The sequence below is a fragment of the Colobus angolensis genome, unplaced genomic scaffold, assembly GCF_000951035.1.
Source record: "Colobus angolensis palliatus isolate OR3802 unplaced genomic scaffold, Cang.pa_1.0 Scaffold23, whole genome shotgun sequence".
In the NCBI taxonomy this organism is placed as follows: domain Eukaryota; kingdom Metazoa; phylum Chordata; class Mammalia; order Primates; family Cercopithecidae; genus Colobus; species Colobus angolensis.
In genome coordinates, this window is record NW_012115488.1 from 13433183 (window position 1) to 13450283 (window position 17101).

At 36.3% G+C, this 17101-nt stretch overlaps 1 protein-coding gene across 2 annotated transcripts in view; it reads left to right on the plus strand.

Moving 5' to 3' along the window:
- The window catches only part of ANKRD32 (ankyrin repeat domain 32), a 77959-nt gene that overhangs the window by 44391 nt on the left and 16467 nt on the right, over positions 1-17101 (plus strand). For both annotated transcript variants that reach the window (XM_011944275.1, XM_011944274.1), the window contains exons 11-15: positions 808-966; positions 3206-3369; positions 7130-7258; positions 8132-8297; positions 16053-16200. In XM_011944275.1, coding sequence (XP_011799665.1) covers positions 808-966; positions 3206-3369; positions 7130-7258; positions 8132-8297; positions 16053-16200 — 766 coding nt within the window. The remainder of the gene's footprint in view (positions 1-807; positions 967-3205; positions 3370-7129; positions 7259-8131; positions 8298-16052; positions 16201-17101) is intronic.

Genomic DNA, 17101 nt, shown 5'->3' on the forward strand with positions numbered 1-17101 from the left:
TAAATACACATCCTCAGAGTGATTTTATGATTCTCCCAATCAGTTTTCGCTTTTTGCAAATGTTGCTTGTGGTTGATGATATCTTACCATTTAAAAGATATTTTAATAGGGTTCATTTTTAAGTTTAAAAGAAAACCAAAAAATAATTTTTCACCTAAAGAACTATGTCGTTGTAGCTCTTTCTCTTTTTTATAAACCATACTCTGCAAATTCCTATTAAAGGTTTATATGTTAGAGGCAGTATTTTCCCTTACTACTGAAGGCAACAGAAAATAATTAATATAACAAGTAATAAAACACATTCATACATATCATCCTCTTTGCACTGCATAATCTCATCCAGCAGCAAGGCCAGGAATTGTCTTCATTTCACAGATGAAGAAATTAAAATTTGTTACTAGGCCGGGCGTGGTGGCTTACGCCTGTAATCCCAGTACTTAGGGAGGCCGAGGCAAACGTATCACCTGAGGTCAGGAGTTTGAGACCAGCTTGGTCAATATGGTGTAACCCCGTCTCTACTAAGAATACAAAAACTAGCTGGGCATGGTGGCACACATCTGTAGGCCCCAGCTATTCAGGAGGCTGAGGCAGGAGAATCACTTGAACTTGGGAGTTGGAGGTTGCAGTGAGCCGAGATCACACCACTGCATTCCAGCCTGGGTAACAGAGTGAGGCTCTGTCTCAAATTAATTAAATAAATAAATAAATAAATAAATAAATAAATAAATAAACTTCTTACTAATTCAAGATTTGATTGCAAAATTTTATCTTTCTTTTCTCCGAATCATAGAATCTTTCCTTTCTTAGGTTAAAAATACTGAATTTCCCAGAGGTGTATTAAATTTAATTGAAAGCCTCATAGAAGGACAGTTTTTTAAAGAAGCAATTGAGGAACTTTCCACTTTGCAGGCACATTATATCCCTCCTGTATGCATTCTTCATGCCCTTCTAGAGAACGTTCTACAGGTAAGAGCAGCCTTAAGGATTTATAATCTTTTTTTCAAAGAATGTTAAAATGTGAACATTTTCTCATTTTTTGTATGCTTACATTTTCTCTGTTCAGTGTTTTTTTTTCCTTCATTTTACTAATGCAGTACCCATTTATTACCACTCTTCTGTTTTCCAGCTATATACTAGATACTACTCTTAGTGCTTTAGCTAATTATTTTCTCAGGATTTCTAAGATAATTTTGTTTTGGGGAAAAAGATTATCTAATTTTTCTCACGGCAGTAAAGTATCAAATATAAAACTCAGATTGCAGTGATCTAGAATTACATTTGGTAAATTACTCCATTAGTACATTGATGATTATAATTTTTATTTATAGTATACATAATGAACATACTCTTTGTTTAAAAAGGAAAAGAGACAAGGTCCCTCTCTGTCGCCCGGGCTGGACTGCAGTGGTGTGATCATGGCTTACTGTGGCCTCAACCTCCTAGGCTCAAGTAGTCCCCCTGCTTCAGTCTCCCAGGTAGCTGGCACTATAGGCGCATGCCACCATGCCCGGCTAATTTTTAAATTTTTTGTGGAGATGGAGTCTTGCTGTGTTGCCCATGCTGGGAACATATTCAAACTGTGTAAACCAATAGGAGCAAATATTCACAGATAGCTTTCTTTTTGTTTTGAGACGGAGTCTCGCTCTGTGGCCCAGGCTAGAGTGCAGTGGCCGGACCTCAGCTCACTGCAAGCTCCGCCTCCCGGGTTCATGCTGTTCTCCTGCCTCAGCCTCCCGAGTAGCTGGGACTACAGGCGCCCGCCACCTCGCCCGGCTAGTTTTTTGTATTTTTTAGTAGAGACGGGGTTTCACCATGTTAGCCAGGATAGTCTTGATCTCCTGACCTCGTGATCCGCCCGTCTCGGCCTCCCAAAGTGCTGGGATTACAGGCTTGAGCCACCGTGCCCGGCCACAGATAGCTTTCTAATCATGCCCTTCACCAAGGTGCTAATTTGATAACATAACAGGCATAAGCTTTTTCAGGTATGTTATGCTGGTGATAAGTAAGCATGTTGCATGAATAGTTTCTTACCTTTAGTTCCTTTCAGGTAACATTTGAGACCTCTTAAATCTCATTATAATTGTGAAAAGGAAAACGAATATTTCATCTAAAGTAGTGTTAATAGAAGGGATTACCCAGTGTACAGATAGAGTCATCCCTTGCTATCACAGGATATTGGTTTCAGGACCTTTGTGGATACTGAAACCTGCGCATAAGTCTTGCAGTTGGTTCTTCAGAACCTGCACTTATAGGAAAAGTCAGCCCTCCACATATGAAGGTTTTACATCCTGTGAATACTGTATTTTTAAAGGTTTTCTTTTAGAGGTAATTGTAAAATTTTCCCTTACTACTGGGGAAAAATTTTTCCTTTACTACTGAAGGCAATAGAAAATAATTAATACAATAACTAATAAGATGCATTCATACATATCATCCTCTTTGAGCTGCATAATCTCATTTAGCAGCAAGGGCAGGAATTATCTTTATTTTACAGGTGAGGAAATTAAAACTTCTTACTAGGCCGAGTGCTGTGGCTCATGCCTGTAATCCCAGCACTTTGAGAGGCCAAGGCCTCCCAAATACAGAATACTGTATTTAGTTGCAGATGTGGAACCTATGAATGTGAAGGGTAGGCTGCATTTATTGGAAAAAATTCATGTGTAAGTAGACTCGTGCAGTTAAAACCTGTTATTCAGGTATCAGCTGTACATAGAGTATACCTCTCAGTTGCTTTATTTAATTAGCTAAACATCATGCTTCTATCTGCTTTCATTTGTCTAAACACATATATTTGGCAAGAAACTTAGGCCAGGGTTAGGCCACGCATGGTGGCTTTTACCTGTAATCGTAGCACTTTGGTACACTGAGGTGGGCAGATCACAAGGTCAGGAGTTTGAGACTAGTCTGGCCAACATAGTGAAACCCCATCTCTACTAAAAATACAAAAATTAGCCCGGCGTGTTGGTGGGCACCTGTAGTCCCAGCTACTCGGGAGACTGAGGCAGGAAAACTGCTTGAACCCGGGAGGTGCAGGTTGCGGTTAGCCAAGATTGTGCTACTGCACTCTAGTCTGAGTGACAGAGCCAGACTCCTTCTCAAAAAAGGAAGTTAGGCCAGGGTTACTGTTTTGGTTTTAGACTGAATTAGCGAGTGAAACTACTTTTAGCTATAGTGTTTTATTTGTTTGTTTATTTTTGAATAATAGGATAACATAGATACATTTTCTGGTCGATACTTTCATATATTGTCAGCTCTTCTTCACCTGCATCCTCCTTGGAAGTCTCCAGCCATGTCAAGTTATTATTTAGAGTTGTTTCAGTGTCCAACTTGTATGAAAGGAGCATGGTCTTTAGTAGAAGTCCTTATCAGGTAAGGAATTTCACATTTGACGATGCTACATTTGATTGAATAGTTGTTATGCTAAGTATTTTTTTAAGATACTGATGAAAGAAGCATCTTTCTACTTTTGGAAAAGTGTGTGTAGTGTATTTTGCAAATACAAATATGTATTATATTTATTGCAAAATTTACGAAAAGGCAAGTCTGTATTGGTCATGTTTTTCAGTCTGTTTCCTAAAAAATAAAAAGTGAATGCATGAAATGGACTCACTAGAAAGCCAAATCATTATTATTTTTAACAAAATATAAATCTGCGTATTGTTTTTTAAGTGAAGAAAATTAATTTATGGAATATGCATATCATCAGTTTTTGTCACCAAAAGTATAGACATTTGTAACTATAGTATCTATTTTAGGGCTTCAGTTATTTTTTTTTTCAGCTAGAAATTTGAATTTTAAAACAGAACTTAATATTTCCTAAATATGTCATCTCTTTCATGCTTCCGCACATGCTGTCACTGCCTAGACCTTCCTCTGTCTTTCAGATGTTATTGTCTCCAGAAATTCTGTTTCACCTTCTTTCTCTCTAACAGAAAATGTTTTCCCCTTGCTATTCAAATAACTGTATTTGATAGCCCTTATTCTTCTGGGAAGATCTTTTCTTTTTCTGAGACAAGAGTCTTCCTCTGTCGCCCAGGCTGGAGTGCAGTGGCCTGATATTGGCTCACTGTGACCTCTGCCTCCCAGGCTCAAGCAATTCTTATGCCTTAGGCTTCCAAGTAGCTGGAATTACAGGCCTGTGCCACCACGTCCAGCTAATTTTTGTGTTTTTTTATTTTTAGTAGAGATGGGCTTTTACCATGTTGGTCAGTCTGGTCTCTAATTGCTGGCCTCAAGTGATCTGCTTGACTTGGCCTCCCAAAGTGCCGGGATTACAGGAGTGGACCACCACACCTGACCGGGAAGATCTTTTTTTTTTTTAATCTAAATGTCCAGTTTCAGGAGGTTCATAGTAGAGAAAGGACACCTGACCAGCCATGCAAAGGCTAGACCTCTGGTTAGCTCTTTGAGATCATAAAGATTCACATACCATCTTGGTTGTGATATATTTATAGTGAGCTGATCAGTTAACCCGCATGCATTTATTCATTCTTTTAACAAATTCTTGAGTACTTATGGAGAGCCAGACACTGTACTACATTTTAGGGATTAAAAAGATGATTTAAATAACAGTTCCTGCACTTTAAAAGTGACTGAGATGTAAACACAATACCAGCACAAAAGTACTAGCCCAACAGTATGAGCCCAGCATAAGTATATGATGTGAGGAAATAGTTTATGTGACTGACATCCTTCATAATTTCCAAATCTATTCCTTTCTTCACTGTCAATTGTCTTTATTTTAAAGTTCCCATTGCTTCTTATGTGAACTATTGCAGTAGCTGCTTTTATTGATCTTGGGTCTACTTTTTTCCTTTTTTCTTCCAAAGTACCCCCACAGTATGCTCTTTCCAAAGTGATCTTGTCATTTCCCATGTTAAAGTCCTTCATTGACTCACATACATTGAACTACCTATAGAAGATGGTTCAAATTTAAGACCCTTCATGAGTTAGCCCTGATATATGTCTCAGTTCTCATCCTCACCACTTTACTGAGTGTGTCCAATCATTATTTTCCGTATCCTGTCTTTTGCTCTTATGTTTCCCGAATTTCCTAGTTTGTTTTTTTTTTTTTTTTAAGACACTCTGTTTCCCAGACCGGAGTGCAATGGCACAATCACGACTCACTGCAGCCTGAAACTCCCAGGCTGAGGTGATCCCCACGCCTGGCTGGTTTTGTATTTTTTGTAGAAATGAGGTCTTACCATGTTTCCCAGGCTGGTCTCCAACACTTGAGCTCAAGCTTTCTGCCCACCTCAGCCTCCCAAAGTGCCAGGATTAAAGGCATGAGCCACCATGCCTGACTGCTTCACTTCGCTTCTCTTCTCTCCTCTGTCCTCTCTCCTATCTCCTCTATCTTCTCTCCCCTCCCCTCCCCTCCCCTACTCGCCTCCTCTTTTTTTGAGACGGAGTCTCGCTCTGTCGCCCAGGCTGGAGTGCAGTGGCACGATCTCGGCTCACTGCAAGCTCCTCCTCCCGGGTTCAGGCCATCCTCCTGCCTCAGCCTCCTGAGTACCTGGGACTACAGATGCCCACCACCATACCTGGCTAATATTTTTGTTGTTGTTGTGGTTGTAGTTTGCTTGTTTGTTTTTTGAGAAGCTGTTTCGCTCTGTTGCCCAGGCTGGAGTGCAGTGGTGCAATCTTGGCTCACTGCAACCTCCGCCTTCCGGGATCAAGCTATTCTCCTGCCTCAGCCTCCCAAGTAGCTGGGATGACAGGCATGGGCCACCATGCCTTGCTACTTTTTTTTTTTTTTGTATTTAGTAGAGAGGGGGTTTCACTGTGTAGGTCAGGCTGGTCTCGAACTCCTGACCCACCTTCGCTCCCCAAAGTGCTGAGATTACAGGCATGAGCTACTGCACCAGACCTACCTGACTAATTTTTAAAATTTTTGTAGAGGTGAAGTCTCCCTGTGTTGCCCAGGCTGGTTTCAAATTCTTGGGCTCAAGCAGTCCTCCTACCTTGGCCTCCCAAAGTGCTGGGATTACAGGAATGGTCTACCATGCTCAGCCATAGTTTTCCCTTAAAATGCAACCCTGCTGCCACTTTCTTACTCTTACCCTTTCTTTTAAGTTTGTCACTCACATCAGTCCTATGACTTTATTAAGGATAGTTGCTCAGTCTTGTTTTTCTTTCTTTAAACTTCCCTCTTACAGAAGGTGTTCAGTCTTAAATATCTCCATCCTTAATATCTAATATAATGCCTGGAATATCAGTGCTTAATAAACGTTTGGATGAATTTATTGATGCTACAGGCAATAGATTTTGGGCAGCTTAAAAATAGACTTTTAAACAAAAATATCCAGATTTCATTTCAAAATAATTGGGTGCTGGGGAGGTGCTTAGCGAAGTGGTAGGAATATAAATGAGCTAAGGGATACTGGTCTCTCTACTTTTGTATATATTTGAAATATTCCATAATACATAGAGAAACTTAAGTTCTCTATCTCTGATAGTTTTCAGAAAGACTGATTAACTGTATGGGCATGAAGGATCTTATAGACAGGTTGAATATTAAATAAATTGTTAAATTTAAAGCTACTAAGGACTCTCCTGAGAATGTTGTATTAAAAAAGAAGACAGGGAAAGTGGAGACAGAGGTAGAAAGTTATCGGTGCATTGTTGATATAATCAACAAGAAAGGTGGGAGATTGTAATAAATATTGTTACCTAGACACTATTTCATAAATCTTAAAAGTTCTGAGTAATCTTCCATTCTCTTTAAAAATATATTATAGAAGTGTGCTGTCTGACCCAGTAGCCACTAACCATATCTATTTATATTTAAATTTTATTCAGACTAAGTAATTAAAAATTTGGGTCCTTGGGTATACAAGCCACATTTCAGGTGTCTAGTAGAACATATACATCATCACAGAAAGTTCAGTTGGAGAGGACTGCTCTAGAAGACAGAAAGAAAATAAAATAATGAATTTTAAAAACTCTAAAAAAAGTAGCCCTAAATAATCTTCATTTACTAACTAATGAAAAAGAAAGTAATCTTGGGTAAGAAAGAGAAGGGTTCTGGCTAGTATTCCAGCAATATTCTAGAAGGAGAAATATTTTGTTCACAGATTACTTAGGGAATTGCTTGTATGTTATTGATTGTTGGGTTCATGTTTTTCAGGTCTTGCCTTTTCAATGAAAGCTTTTGTCATCAAATTTCAGAAAATATTGGCTCCAAGGTGCTCCACCTGACGCTGCTCAAATTTTTCTTTAGTTTAATTGAAAGTGAAGTACAATATCTGAGTCAAAAGTAAGTTTTAATTGCAAAAATAACACTTTTCTAAATTTCTGTTGTTTTTATGCACTATTTTTTTTTACAATTATTAAAAATATATTTCTAAAAAGTCACCTTGTTTTATATTTTAAAGTAGATTTGTTTTTAAAACATATTTCCAGATACTCTCAGTGGGAGTGAAGGTTTATATGCCCCTTTAAAAAATTTCCGCCGGGCGCGGTGGCTCAAGCCTGTAATCCCAGCACTTTGGGAGGCTGAGAGGGGCGGATCACGAGGTCAGGATATCGAGACCATCCTGGCTAACACAGTGAAACCCCGTCTCTACTAAAAAATACAAAAAACTAGCCGGGCGAGGTGGCGGGCGCCTGTAGTCCCAGCTACTCGGGAGGCTGAGGCAGGAGAATGGCGTAACCCGGGAGGCAGAGCTTGCAGTGAGCTGAGATCCAGCCACTGCACTCCAGCCCAGGCGACAGAGCAAGACTCCGTCTCAAAAAAAAAAAAAAAAAAAAAATTTCCTCAGTTAACTTCCACTGTTAATTTGGATGGATATAAGAGTGTTTTCATTTTTTAGGATTTAAAAAAAATTCTTTAGTAATTGAATGCTAAGTAAAAAACTACACCAATTTTAAACACTGAGCCTACAATGATAAGTTTTACTCCTGCTCTAAAACTTGCAGGTAGATTACTGTGTATATATACATTGTCAATGACTTTATTGAACTGAGGCCATTTTTTTATATTTTGTCCTTTATTATAATTTTTATAACCTTTATATTTTATGATCTATGTTCAAAAATTGCTAGCATTTTGTTTTGACAGGAGAGATGTCAAGTAATTGTCATGATCAAATTGGCTTAAAGGTACACTTTTTGTTTATATTTTTATTAGGTTGTATGACTGGTCAGATTCTCAGAATCTGAAAATAACAGGAAAGGCAATGCTTCTTGAAATTTTTTGGTCAGGAAGTGAAACCTCTGGGCTTTTGACCAAACCAGTAAATATGCTTTTGGAATGGACTCTATATTCTCACAAGGAAAAATGCAAGTCTAATGATGTAAGTAGGATTCATTTATAGATAAATAGTCTATGGAAAAAACACTTTGAATTATTTACCTTTTCCTCTCCCCTTTTTTCTTTGGATCACTTGAAAACAATTAAAATGTACCCAAATATATCACTGTTTTCTATTTAACTTATCTAGTTTTAAGGTAAAAGGCCCTTGGAGACTGGTTCCTTCATCATCTCACATTTGCATGTAGTAGCTAGTGAGTATTTGGTAGTTACTGCTAAGAAATCTCTAGTTACTAACCTTTCTAGATTTTTTACTTTTGTACAATTTGATTCATGAAGAACTTCAGATTTAAAAATAAATGAGTCAATCCATACAGTTTTTGGGGGGTACTAATAAATACTAATACATATTAGTATTATTAGTATTATTTTAAAACTACCTTTTTTGATGCTGAGTTATTTTCTGAAATATTTCTATATGTCGATTTTGCCTGTCATTAGAAATTTAACATATAGTGATTTTAGTGTATTATCCATCTCATGGATAACAGTGTATAGCAACATAACTGTGGTACATTTTGGTTGCATAACAAATATTAGTCACCTTTTTCCTTTTCAGAATGATCTCCCTTTGGAAATATATTGTCTACTTTTTTGTATTATTCATTTCTGCTCTTTTAATTTTTTTTTTTTACTTTCTCTTCTATCTTCTTGAATCTTTTTTTATTTTTAGTCTTCATTTCTAATACATGCACTTAATATAAATTACCTATTGAGTACAACTTGACATTCATTTCATAGTTTGATACTTTACCTTAGAGTGCTCTGTTTTTTTCAAAGTATTTTCTGTTGTTATTTTTGATTTCCCTCTTTGATCCAAGAGATATTTTTTAAAAGGTGTTTTAAGATTTCTAAATAGATGGGTTTTGTTTGTTTGGCTGTGCTTTTTTTTTTTGGTTACTTTCTAGTAGTGAATTATAGTTCAAGAATGCACCTTATGTAATTTCTGCTTTCTGAAATTTACTGAAGTTCTCTTTTTGACTCCATATAAGACTAGGAACCAGAATGTTTTTTTTCTGTTGGGTTGGATCAAACTTAATAATTGTTTTAATCAATCCTTCTGAGTCGACTTTGTTGATTTGCTAATCTATTTATTTTTAAGTTTCTATTTTATATATGCTAATGTCACCTTATTATTCATAACTGATATATCATGACTACTAGTTATGATCCTATAACTGCTAGTTAGGCAATATCTTTTTCAGGGATCGTAAGCATAGTAGTTAGGGTGGAGAGCTCAGTTATTAAACTACCATGAAGTCTATTCTGTCTTAACAAAACTGCTTATGTAGTTTCTAGTCAAATACTTCCTCAGATCCATTTTCTCTTCTCTACTTTTTAAATTACCGTTAAACTTACATTATACCTTTTCTTCATATTCTCTGTTTTTCACCTTATGTCTACCTCTCCCTTTCTCTTTCCCTCTCCCTCTCTCTCTCCCTCTCCCTCTCTCTCCCTCCCTCCCCCACTCCCATATAGATACATTTTTTTCTATACTTGCCGCATTCTGGATAGTATTTTCATCCAGTTTTCAGTTCATTAGTTCTTTCTTCAGCTGTGTCCAATATATTGTTAAACATGACCATTTCATTTAAATTTTTTGTATTTTTTCCAGGTAATAGACTTTTTAACTGTTCCAAACTGCTATGACTTGTTTTTATGGGTTTCAGGGTTTTCTTTTGTCTGTAACATGGCAATGACATTTATTATCTATGCTTGATTATTCCATATCTGAAGTCTTTATAGGTCTGTTTCTGTTGTTGTTTTTTGCTGTTTCCTTATCTTGTGCTTTTTTATTTTCTCTTGCAAGCTTGTTATTCACTATATACTTTTAAGTTGCATTTGAAAAGTTATTTATAGAAACAATATGTGATAAACACCAGAATATCTTCCCTCAGAAAGAATTTCTGTTGAACTTCTGCCAAGTGCCTGGGTGCGCCACTAGTTAAGGACTATTGTAATCCAATGTCTATGTTTGGGGGACTCTAGATGGTTCAAATGAAGTAAAGGGCTCCATATACATTTAGTTTTGCTTCTGATTCATTCTTACCACGAGGATGAAGCCCTTCACTTTTTCATCCTATGACCGATTAGGTTTTGGCCATGACTTTTCTTTTTTTTTTTAATCTTTTTTTCCCCTGTGCTCAGAAACCACAGTTCTTATTCTAGATTCTTCCTTAAAATCAGTGAAGGTCCTCAGGGCAAAGTCAGATATCTTTGAGTGGCTCACATGGGTACCTCACTAGATCTTGGCATAGCAATGCCTCATAATTTATCGTCTTTTTTTTCTGAAATGTTTTGCATATTTCATTTAACATTTTTAGTTTTAGTGTTCTTCTCTAAGTGGGTTCAACTGAGGCCAGGTGCAGTGTTTCCCACCTATAATCCCAGCACTTTGATAAACTGAAGTGGAAGGATTGCTTGAGCCCAGGAGCTCAAGACCAGTCTGAGCAACATAGTGAGACCCCCATCTCTACCAAAAAAAAAAAAAAAAAAACCCAGGTGTGGTGTGCACATGTTGTTAGTTTTAACTACTTGAGAGGCTGCCATGGGAGGATTGCTTGAGCCCAGGAGTTGGAGGCTACAGTGAGCTATGATTGCGCCACTGCATTCCAGCCTGGGTGACAGAGTGAGACCTTGTCTCTAAAAAAAAAAAAAAAAAAAGATTCATATGAATTTACCTAGGCCTTCATTAGAAATAGAAGTTCTTGCTGATTTTTTAAAAAATTCTTTTCAGTTGTCTGAGACAGGAAAATAGAAGTTCTTTTTGAGGTACTAATTTTGTTTTTTCTAAATCAGCATTAAAACGGGAAGATTGCTCGTGAGTGTAGCTAGATTTCTTTGTGATCAAGTAATCCTATTTAACAATAACCAGGTGAGTAGGCACTGTCTCATGCATGTATCTGATTTAAAAGGAAGTATGATTTTGCAAATTACAGAAATTAAAAATACTCAGCTGAAATAGGACTACTATTTACACCTCATTGCCAATTGAGTATAGCACTTTTAAGCTAAAGCTGATAGCGTCTTTATAAATTACCATCTGTCTTTTTATTTACTTTTTATACAATGCAATCATTAAGGATAGAAAATGTCTTCATTATAGAACATTTCTTTCTTTCATTCATTTGATTACGTAAATGAAATTGCTCATTTATAATTGAAAACAATAAAAAAACTGATGTTTTCACAATTTTACTAAGTCTTCAAAGGACTATCACAGATAAGAAATTACTTAAGCTCTGATGTAAACAGTAACAGATTTATACATATTTAACTTCAAGATTTTTGTTCAAACTTATAAATAAAAGCAACATATTTGTGAAGCAGTCTGCAATAAATTGTAGCATTGTAATATGAGAACTGGTTTTAAATTTTGCAAATTAATATTTAACATTTGAATTGCTTAAATTGATATAAAACTGCTTTTTAAAAATTGTATTACCTTTCTGCTAGAATTCATTCTTGTACTTAATTAAATCTTTTTGGCAGTTTGCAGTTTCAAGAATTCCATGCATGTTCACAGACATCATTTTCTGTACTGTAAAGCATTTGTTTCTTGATTTGCTGAGTTGAAGTATTCAATTTAAGTCATTAGCTAAACAGAAGTCCTCAGTTTATGCTAATATTGTTTTGTCATAATGTCAATCAGCAAGTATTGCAGAGTGACACAATGGCACTGAATTTCATTGTCATTAATCTGAGAAAGAGTTGGGCTTTTCCTTGGCAAAGAGCAGAGGTGGGCTGTGTGAAGGTTATGGAGGAGGTACAATTTTTACTAGTCCCACTTTTCTTTGAGATGTTCTTAAGTGCTATTGATAATTCTACAATATAGGTAGAAATGTAAGCTAGTTTACTTAATAGATAAGAAAGTTGATAAAGAATTTGAATAACTTATTCAAGGTGTCACAGCTTGTTAGAGCAAAGCCTTGACTAGAGGCCAAGTCTCCACCGCACCACACTTTCTCATGTTTCAAATGCCAGTGTTTAAAACAGGAAGAGGCACAGTGTGTGCTTTATGTTTGCATCTTTCCAACAGAGTAGTTTGTCACGTATTACGGTGGGATATCATGGAAATCCCTAATCTGGGAGTCAGAAGGCCAAGATGCTAGTTTGTTCTACATTACAGATTAGTCAAGTTTTGGAAGATTGCCAATTTTATAAACTAGAAGTTACTTCTACTGGTAGATGATATAAAACCGTATTGACAGAATGTCTGGCAATAGAGTAACATATTAGAAAGGAATTCTAAGGTAGATATATATCATACATGCAAAATCTTGTCTACCTTTTATTTCTTTGTTAATTCTTAGGGTATTCATGTTCTCTTCTGTCAGCTTTAACAAATATTTCAGTATTCCAAGAAAACTGCTTTCCTTTGATGATTTATTTACTATTTTCTTAGTAATCTTTTTCTAAAGCTTATATGTCCACTATACTGGAAGGAATAGCATTGTTGATATATTGTTAAAGTGGCAGTGAGTATAATCCATAGCACACTGTCTTGGCCGTATTATTGTTATGAGTGTGATAGTTAAGATTATGATATGAAAGGATCTAAGAACTTGACTTGAAAGTGTCTTTTCATATAAAAACTTGCTATTATGGCTGTGTAGTAGTGTGCATGTTTAGCTAATGACATGAAAACAAGAATAACTTTGGCAGGATCTTTTTTATCATAGTAAAAAAGCTATAGTTATTCCTCAAAATCACTGCAAGACCTCTTCCCTCTCTCTGTTTAATAACATTAATATCAAGGTAAATTTAATATTAAGCAATATATTAATATTCTATTGTGATTTTAACTGTATGTACGACATATTTATATAAGGAAAGAGGGAAAGTCCCAACTGGTTGATTTTTTTTGTTTGTTTGTTTTTAAGTGTTGTTTTTGATTGATAGAAAGCTGGATTGTGTTTTTATATAAGGCTTCACTGTGTGGGCTAACATCCTTCTTCCTGCCCAGGGTCTTAGAGCCTGGGTGGTCTAAAGTGATCTTGATTTACTATACCCTTGAGATGGAGAATACTTTCAGAAATCAAAATTTACCAACCTCTTGCTTCTTTCCTGAGTACTGTCATTGCTGATATTAAGATACATGTTATATTGGAAGGAACATTTTGTGGATGCATATGTGCATATGGACATAATCAATTTAGTAGTTTAAATATATATTTTCACTGTTTTATATTGTCTTGATAACAGTGAGAAGTAAGGATTAACTAACTTGCTCAGAGTGATCAGGCAAGACACTGGCTTTACAAAGAATGGAGTTGATTTCCTGCAGTGTTTTCTGGAGACTAGCAGTAGACCCTAGTCCTGCCAATCACACCAGGGGAGGTGTTGGTGCTACTGATGTGACCAGAGCTGCTACTAGTTTCCCATGCCATATAGCCACAACTGCAAGGCTTAAACTCAGCTCTCTTATCAAGGCAGGAGACTGGGTGGGATTGACAGCCACCTATGAAGCCTCACCTGCTAGAATCTGGCTGGCTCTCTTGGCCCCTGATCATGTCAGAAGAAGAGCGCCGCTTTCTTACTCATGCAGATTTAAAAATCTCCTCAGCTCCGCACTTGAGGGTCTGTCTCCTAGATTCTGATGTCTAGCCCTACACGAATGCAGTATGCTGCCCCTGATGTGATAGGACAAAAGAGGACCTGCACACATGCTACTGGTCCTGACTATGTGTTTTCCTTACATAAACACTGTTCTGGCAAGCTGGTTGTGTGTGCTGCTGGACCATTTGCTTGTGTTTGCACAATAAACCAGAAATTGAACTTTGGTTTTGAAATAATTTATGTGCTAGCTAGAGCTAGTAGATATGGAATGATATCCCAATGAAATATTGAATATACATACAAGAAATTTGTTTGCTGAGGGCAGGAGAAACAAATCCAGTAGTCACTGAGGGTTCAGAGTGCTGGGGATTTCTTTCTCACTAATCCCATATTAGGCATAATATATGCTAGTTTGGTGTGTAATATATAAGTAATACACTGAAATACACATAATTCTGTAATATATAACATAATAACATAATGTACTATTTATGAGTGTGTTAGTTTAGATGATAGTATAGAAGGATCCAAGAGCCTGATTTGGAAGTGCCTTTTATATATAAAAACTTACTATTCTAATCCATAAAATTCCATGTAAACTGTGAAGACAAAGTGTGAAAATAATATTTTAAAAACACTTTGATTTAAATATAAACACTTTTTCAAAACATTAAACCAGCTGAAATTCTTATGTTCCTGTTATTTGTCATCTAGGCTTGTTGGATATGTGAAAAAATCACTAAGCAGTTGAGTAAAAGGCATGTGAAAAGTTTTTAATAAATATTGTGATAATAGATTAGCTTATTAGTAATATTAGATCTATTCTTTATAGATCAGGTTCTTAGATCCTTTTATACTGTAATCTTAACTATTACACATGAACAGCAAGTTATGTTATATATTATGTTATACTTATGTTATTTAAGCATAATATATGCCTAATATGGGGTTAATGAGAAAGAAATTAGATGGGAGAACATAGTTATAATCTGTTACTGTAGCATTTGTTAAAATGTCATATGCCTTTTACCCAACGATTTTTTTTCTACATATCCAACATGTCTAGACAACAAATAACAAGAACATAATGATTTCAGCTGGTTTTAATGCTTTGAAAAAGCGTTTGTATTTCAATCAGAGGTGTTTTTAAAATTTTATTTTCACACTTCTTCATCTTCATAGTTTCTATTGAATTTTAGAGATTAGAAAAATACTTTCAAACACTAGGGTAAAGCACACTTAGAAGGCTTGTATGCCTTGTTACATTTCTTATAAGAATTTAATGATGTTTATTATGAAAGTAATCATATAAAATGATATCCTTTTTTTTTTTTTTTTTGAGACGGAGTCTCGCTCTGTCGCCCAGGTCAGAGCGCAGTGGTGCAATCTCCTCTCACTGCAAGCTCCGCCTCCGGGGTTCACGCCATTCTCCTGCCTCAGCCTCCTGAGTAGCTGGGACTACAGGTGCCCGCCGCCACGCCCGGCTAACTTTTTGTGTTTTTAGTAGAAACGGGGTTTCACCATGTTAGCCAGGATGGTCTTTATCTCCTGACCTCATGATCTGCCCACCTCGGCCTCCCAAAGTGCTGGGATTACAGTCATGAGCCACCACACCCAGCCAATGATATACTTTTAAAACTGATTTCTACATCTCTAAGTTGGGTAATTAGTATTTGATATATAATTAAATAAAAATTTGAATCAGTATATTATAGCAAATGAATAATCTTGTTTACTAGAGCTTTTATTCATCGGGTTTCTCAGGTCTTTCTGGGAAATGTAAAGAATAATTCTATATATAAACAGTGGGGGTAGATAAATCTATCTTCTTTTATAGTCATATCTCTCCTATTTATAAAAATCTACAAAAACCAGATATTTTCTCATTATTTTAATGGAATTATTGCCTGACAAACTTGATAGGTTGGATGAAATTAAAGTTTATTCTGAACTGTTAAGTTGTAGGTCCTTGGAAAATTTGCTTTATTAACTCTTTTGTCATGTGGAGAGAGAGGGGAGAGAATTAGTTAGCTAGGGTTCTTAAGAATACCTTTTATCATTACATACCCTGTATTTTTAGATAGCTATGTTTTGCCCCTCAAAACATATTCAAAATAAATACTAATAGAAATTCAATATTGTAATATATACTGGTAATTTTTTTGTATCTTAATGTCAGGTCTTCAAACATGAACTAGCTTACTTATTGACTGGAATTCTTGGAGCAGCAATAGATTATTGGATTTTCCTTGGTCTTAAGATGGGTAGAAATGTGATGCGACACATGTCTGATGACTTAGGAAGTTATATTTCTCTTTCGTGTGATGGTAAGTTTGTCTGTCTTCTGTTTTTTTCAGACCCATTCTGGAAATTAGTTTTGATTTTCTTTTAAGCAGTCTGTAAGCTTTAACATATGCTCGTTTGAAGCTTTCCTTGAAATTGTTATGGATACATGCACAGATAGATACAAAGAGACAATATAAAGAGAAAGACTTAAAGTACCCTTATTGTTCCTACACAGATCACTGCTGTTAACTTTTTAATGTCTTTCTGGTATTTCTAAGCATTTTTGTATAGTGGAATTAATACTGTGTATGTAATTTTGCATTCTTATTTTCCTCTAAACATTACAGGAGACTTCCCCCCACATTTATTATTCAAATATAATTATTTTGCTTGGTGCAATGGCTCACACCTATAATCCCAGCCTACTTTGGGAAGCCGAGGTGGGAGGATCTCTTGAGCCCAGGAGTTTGAGACCAGCCTGTGGAACATAGCAAGACTCTGTCTTTTAAAAAAATTTTTTTAAATTGCTGGGCATGGTGGCATATGCCAGTAGTCACAGCTACTCTGGAGGCTGAATTGGGAGGATCCCTGGAGCCTAGGAGTCCAAGGCTGCAGGGAGCCATGATTGTGCCACTACACTCTAGCCTGGATGACAGAGCAAGACCCTGTCTCTTTAAAAAAACAAACAAAAACTTGCTACTATTTTTCCCCATTGAGTCTGGTGCTCTAACAAGAAATGAACATGGGTGGAGCAAACAGAAGTAATTTATATGGATAATTTTTTTCACTCTTCCTTTTCCCCATTACCTACTTTAATGTCTCCCCTAAAATAAAGGGGGAAAGGAGTGTTATTTAAGAAAATGATGGCAGAACTCATTTCACAAGTTGAAAAGTTCTACCCAATTCTTTGGGCGTCTAGACTGAAGGAGGCTTCCGTAAAGA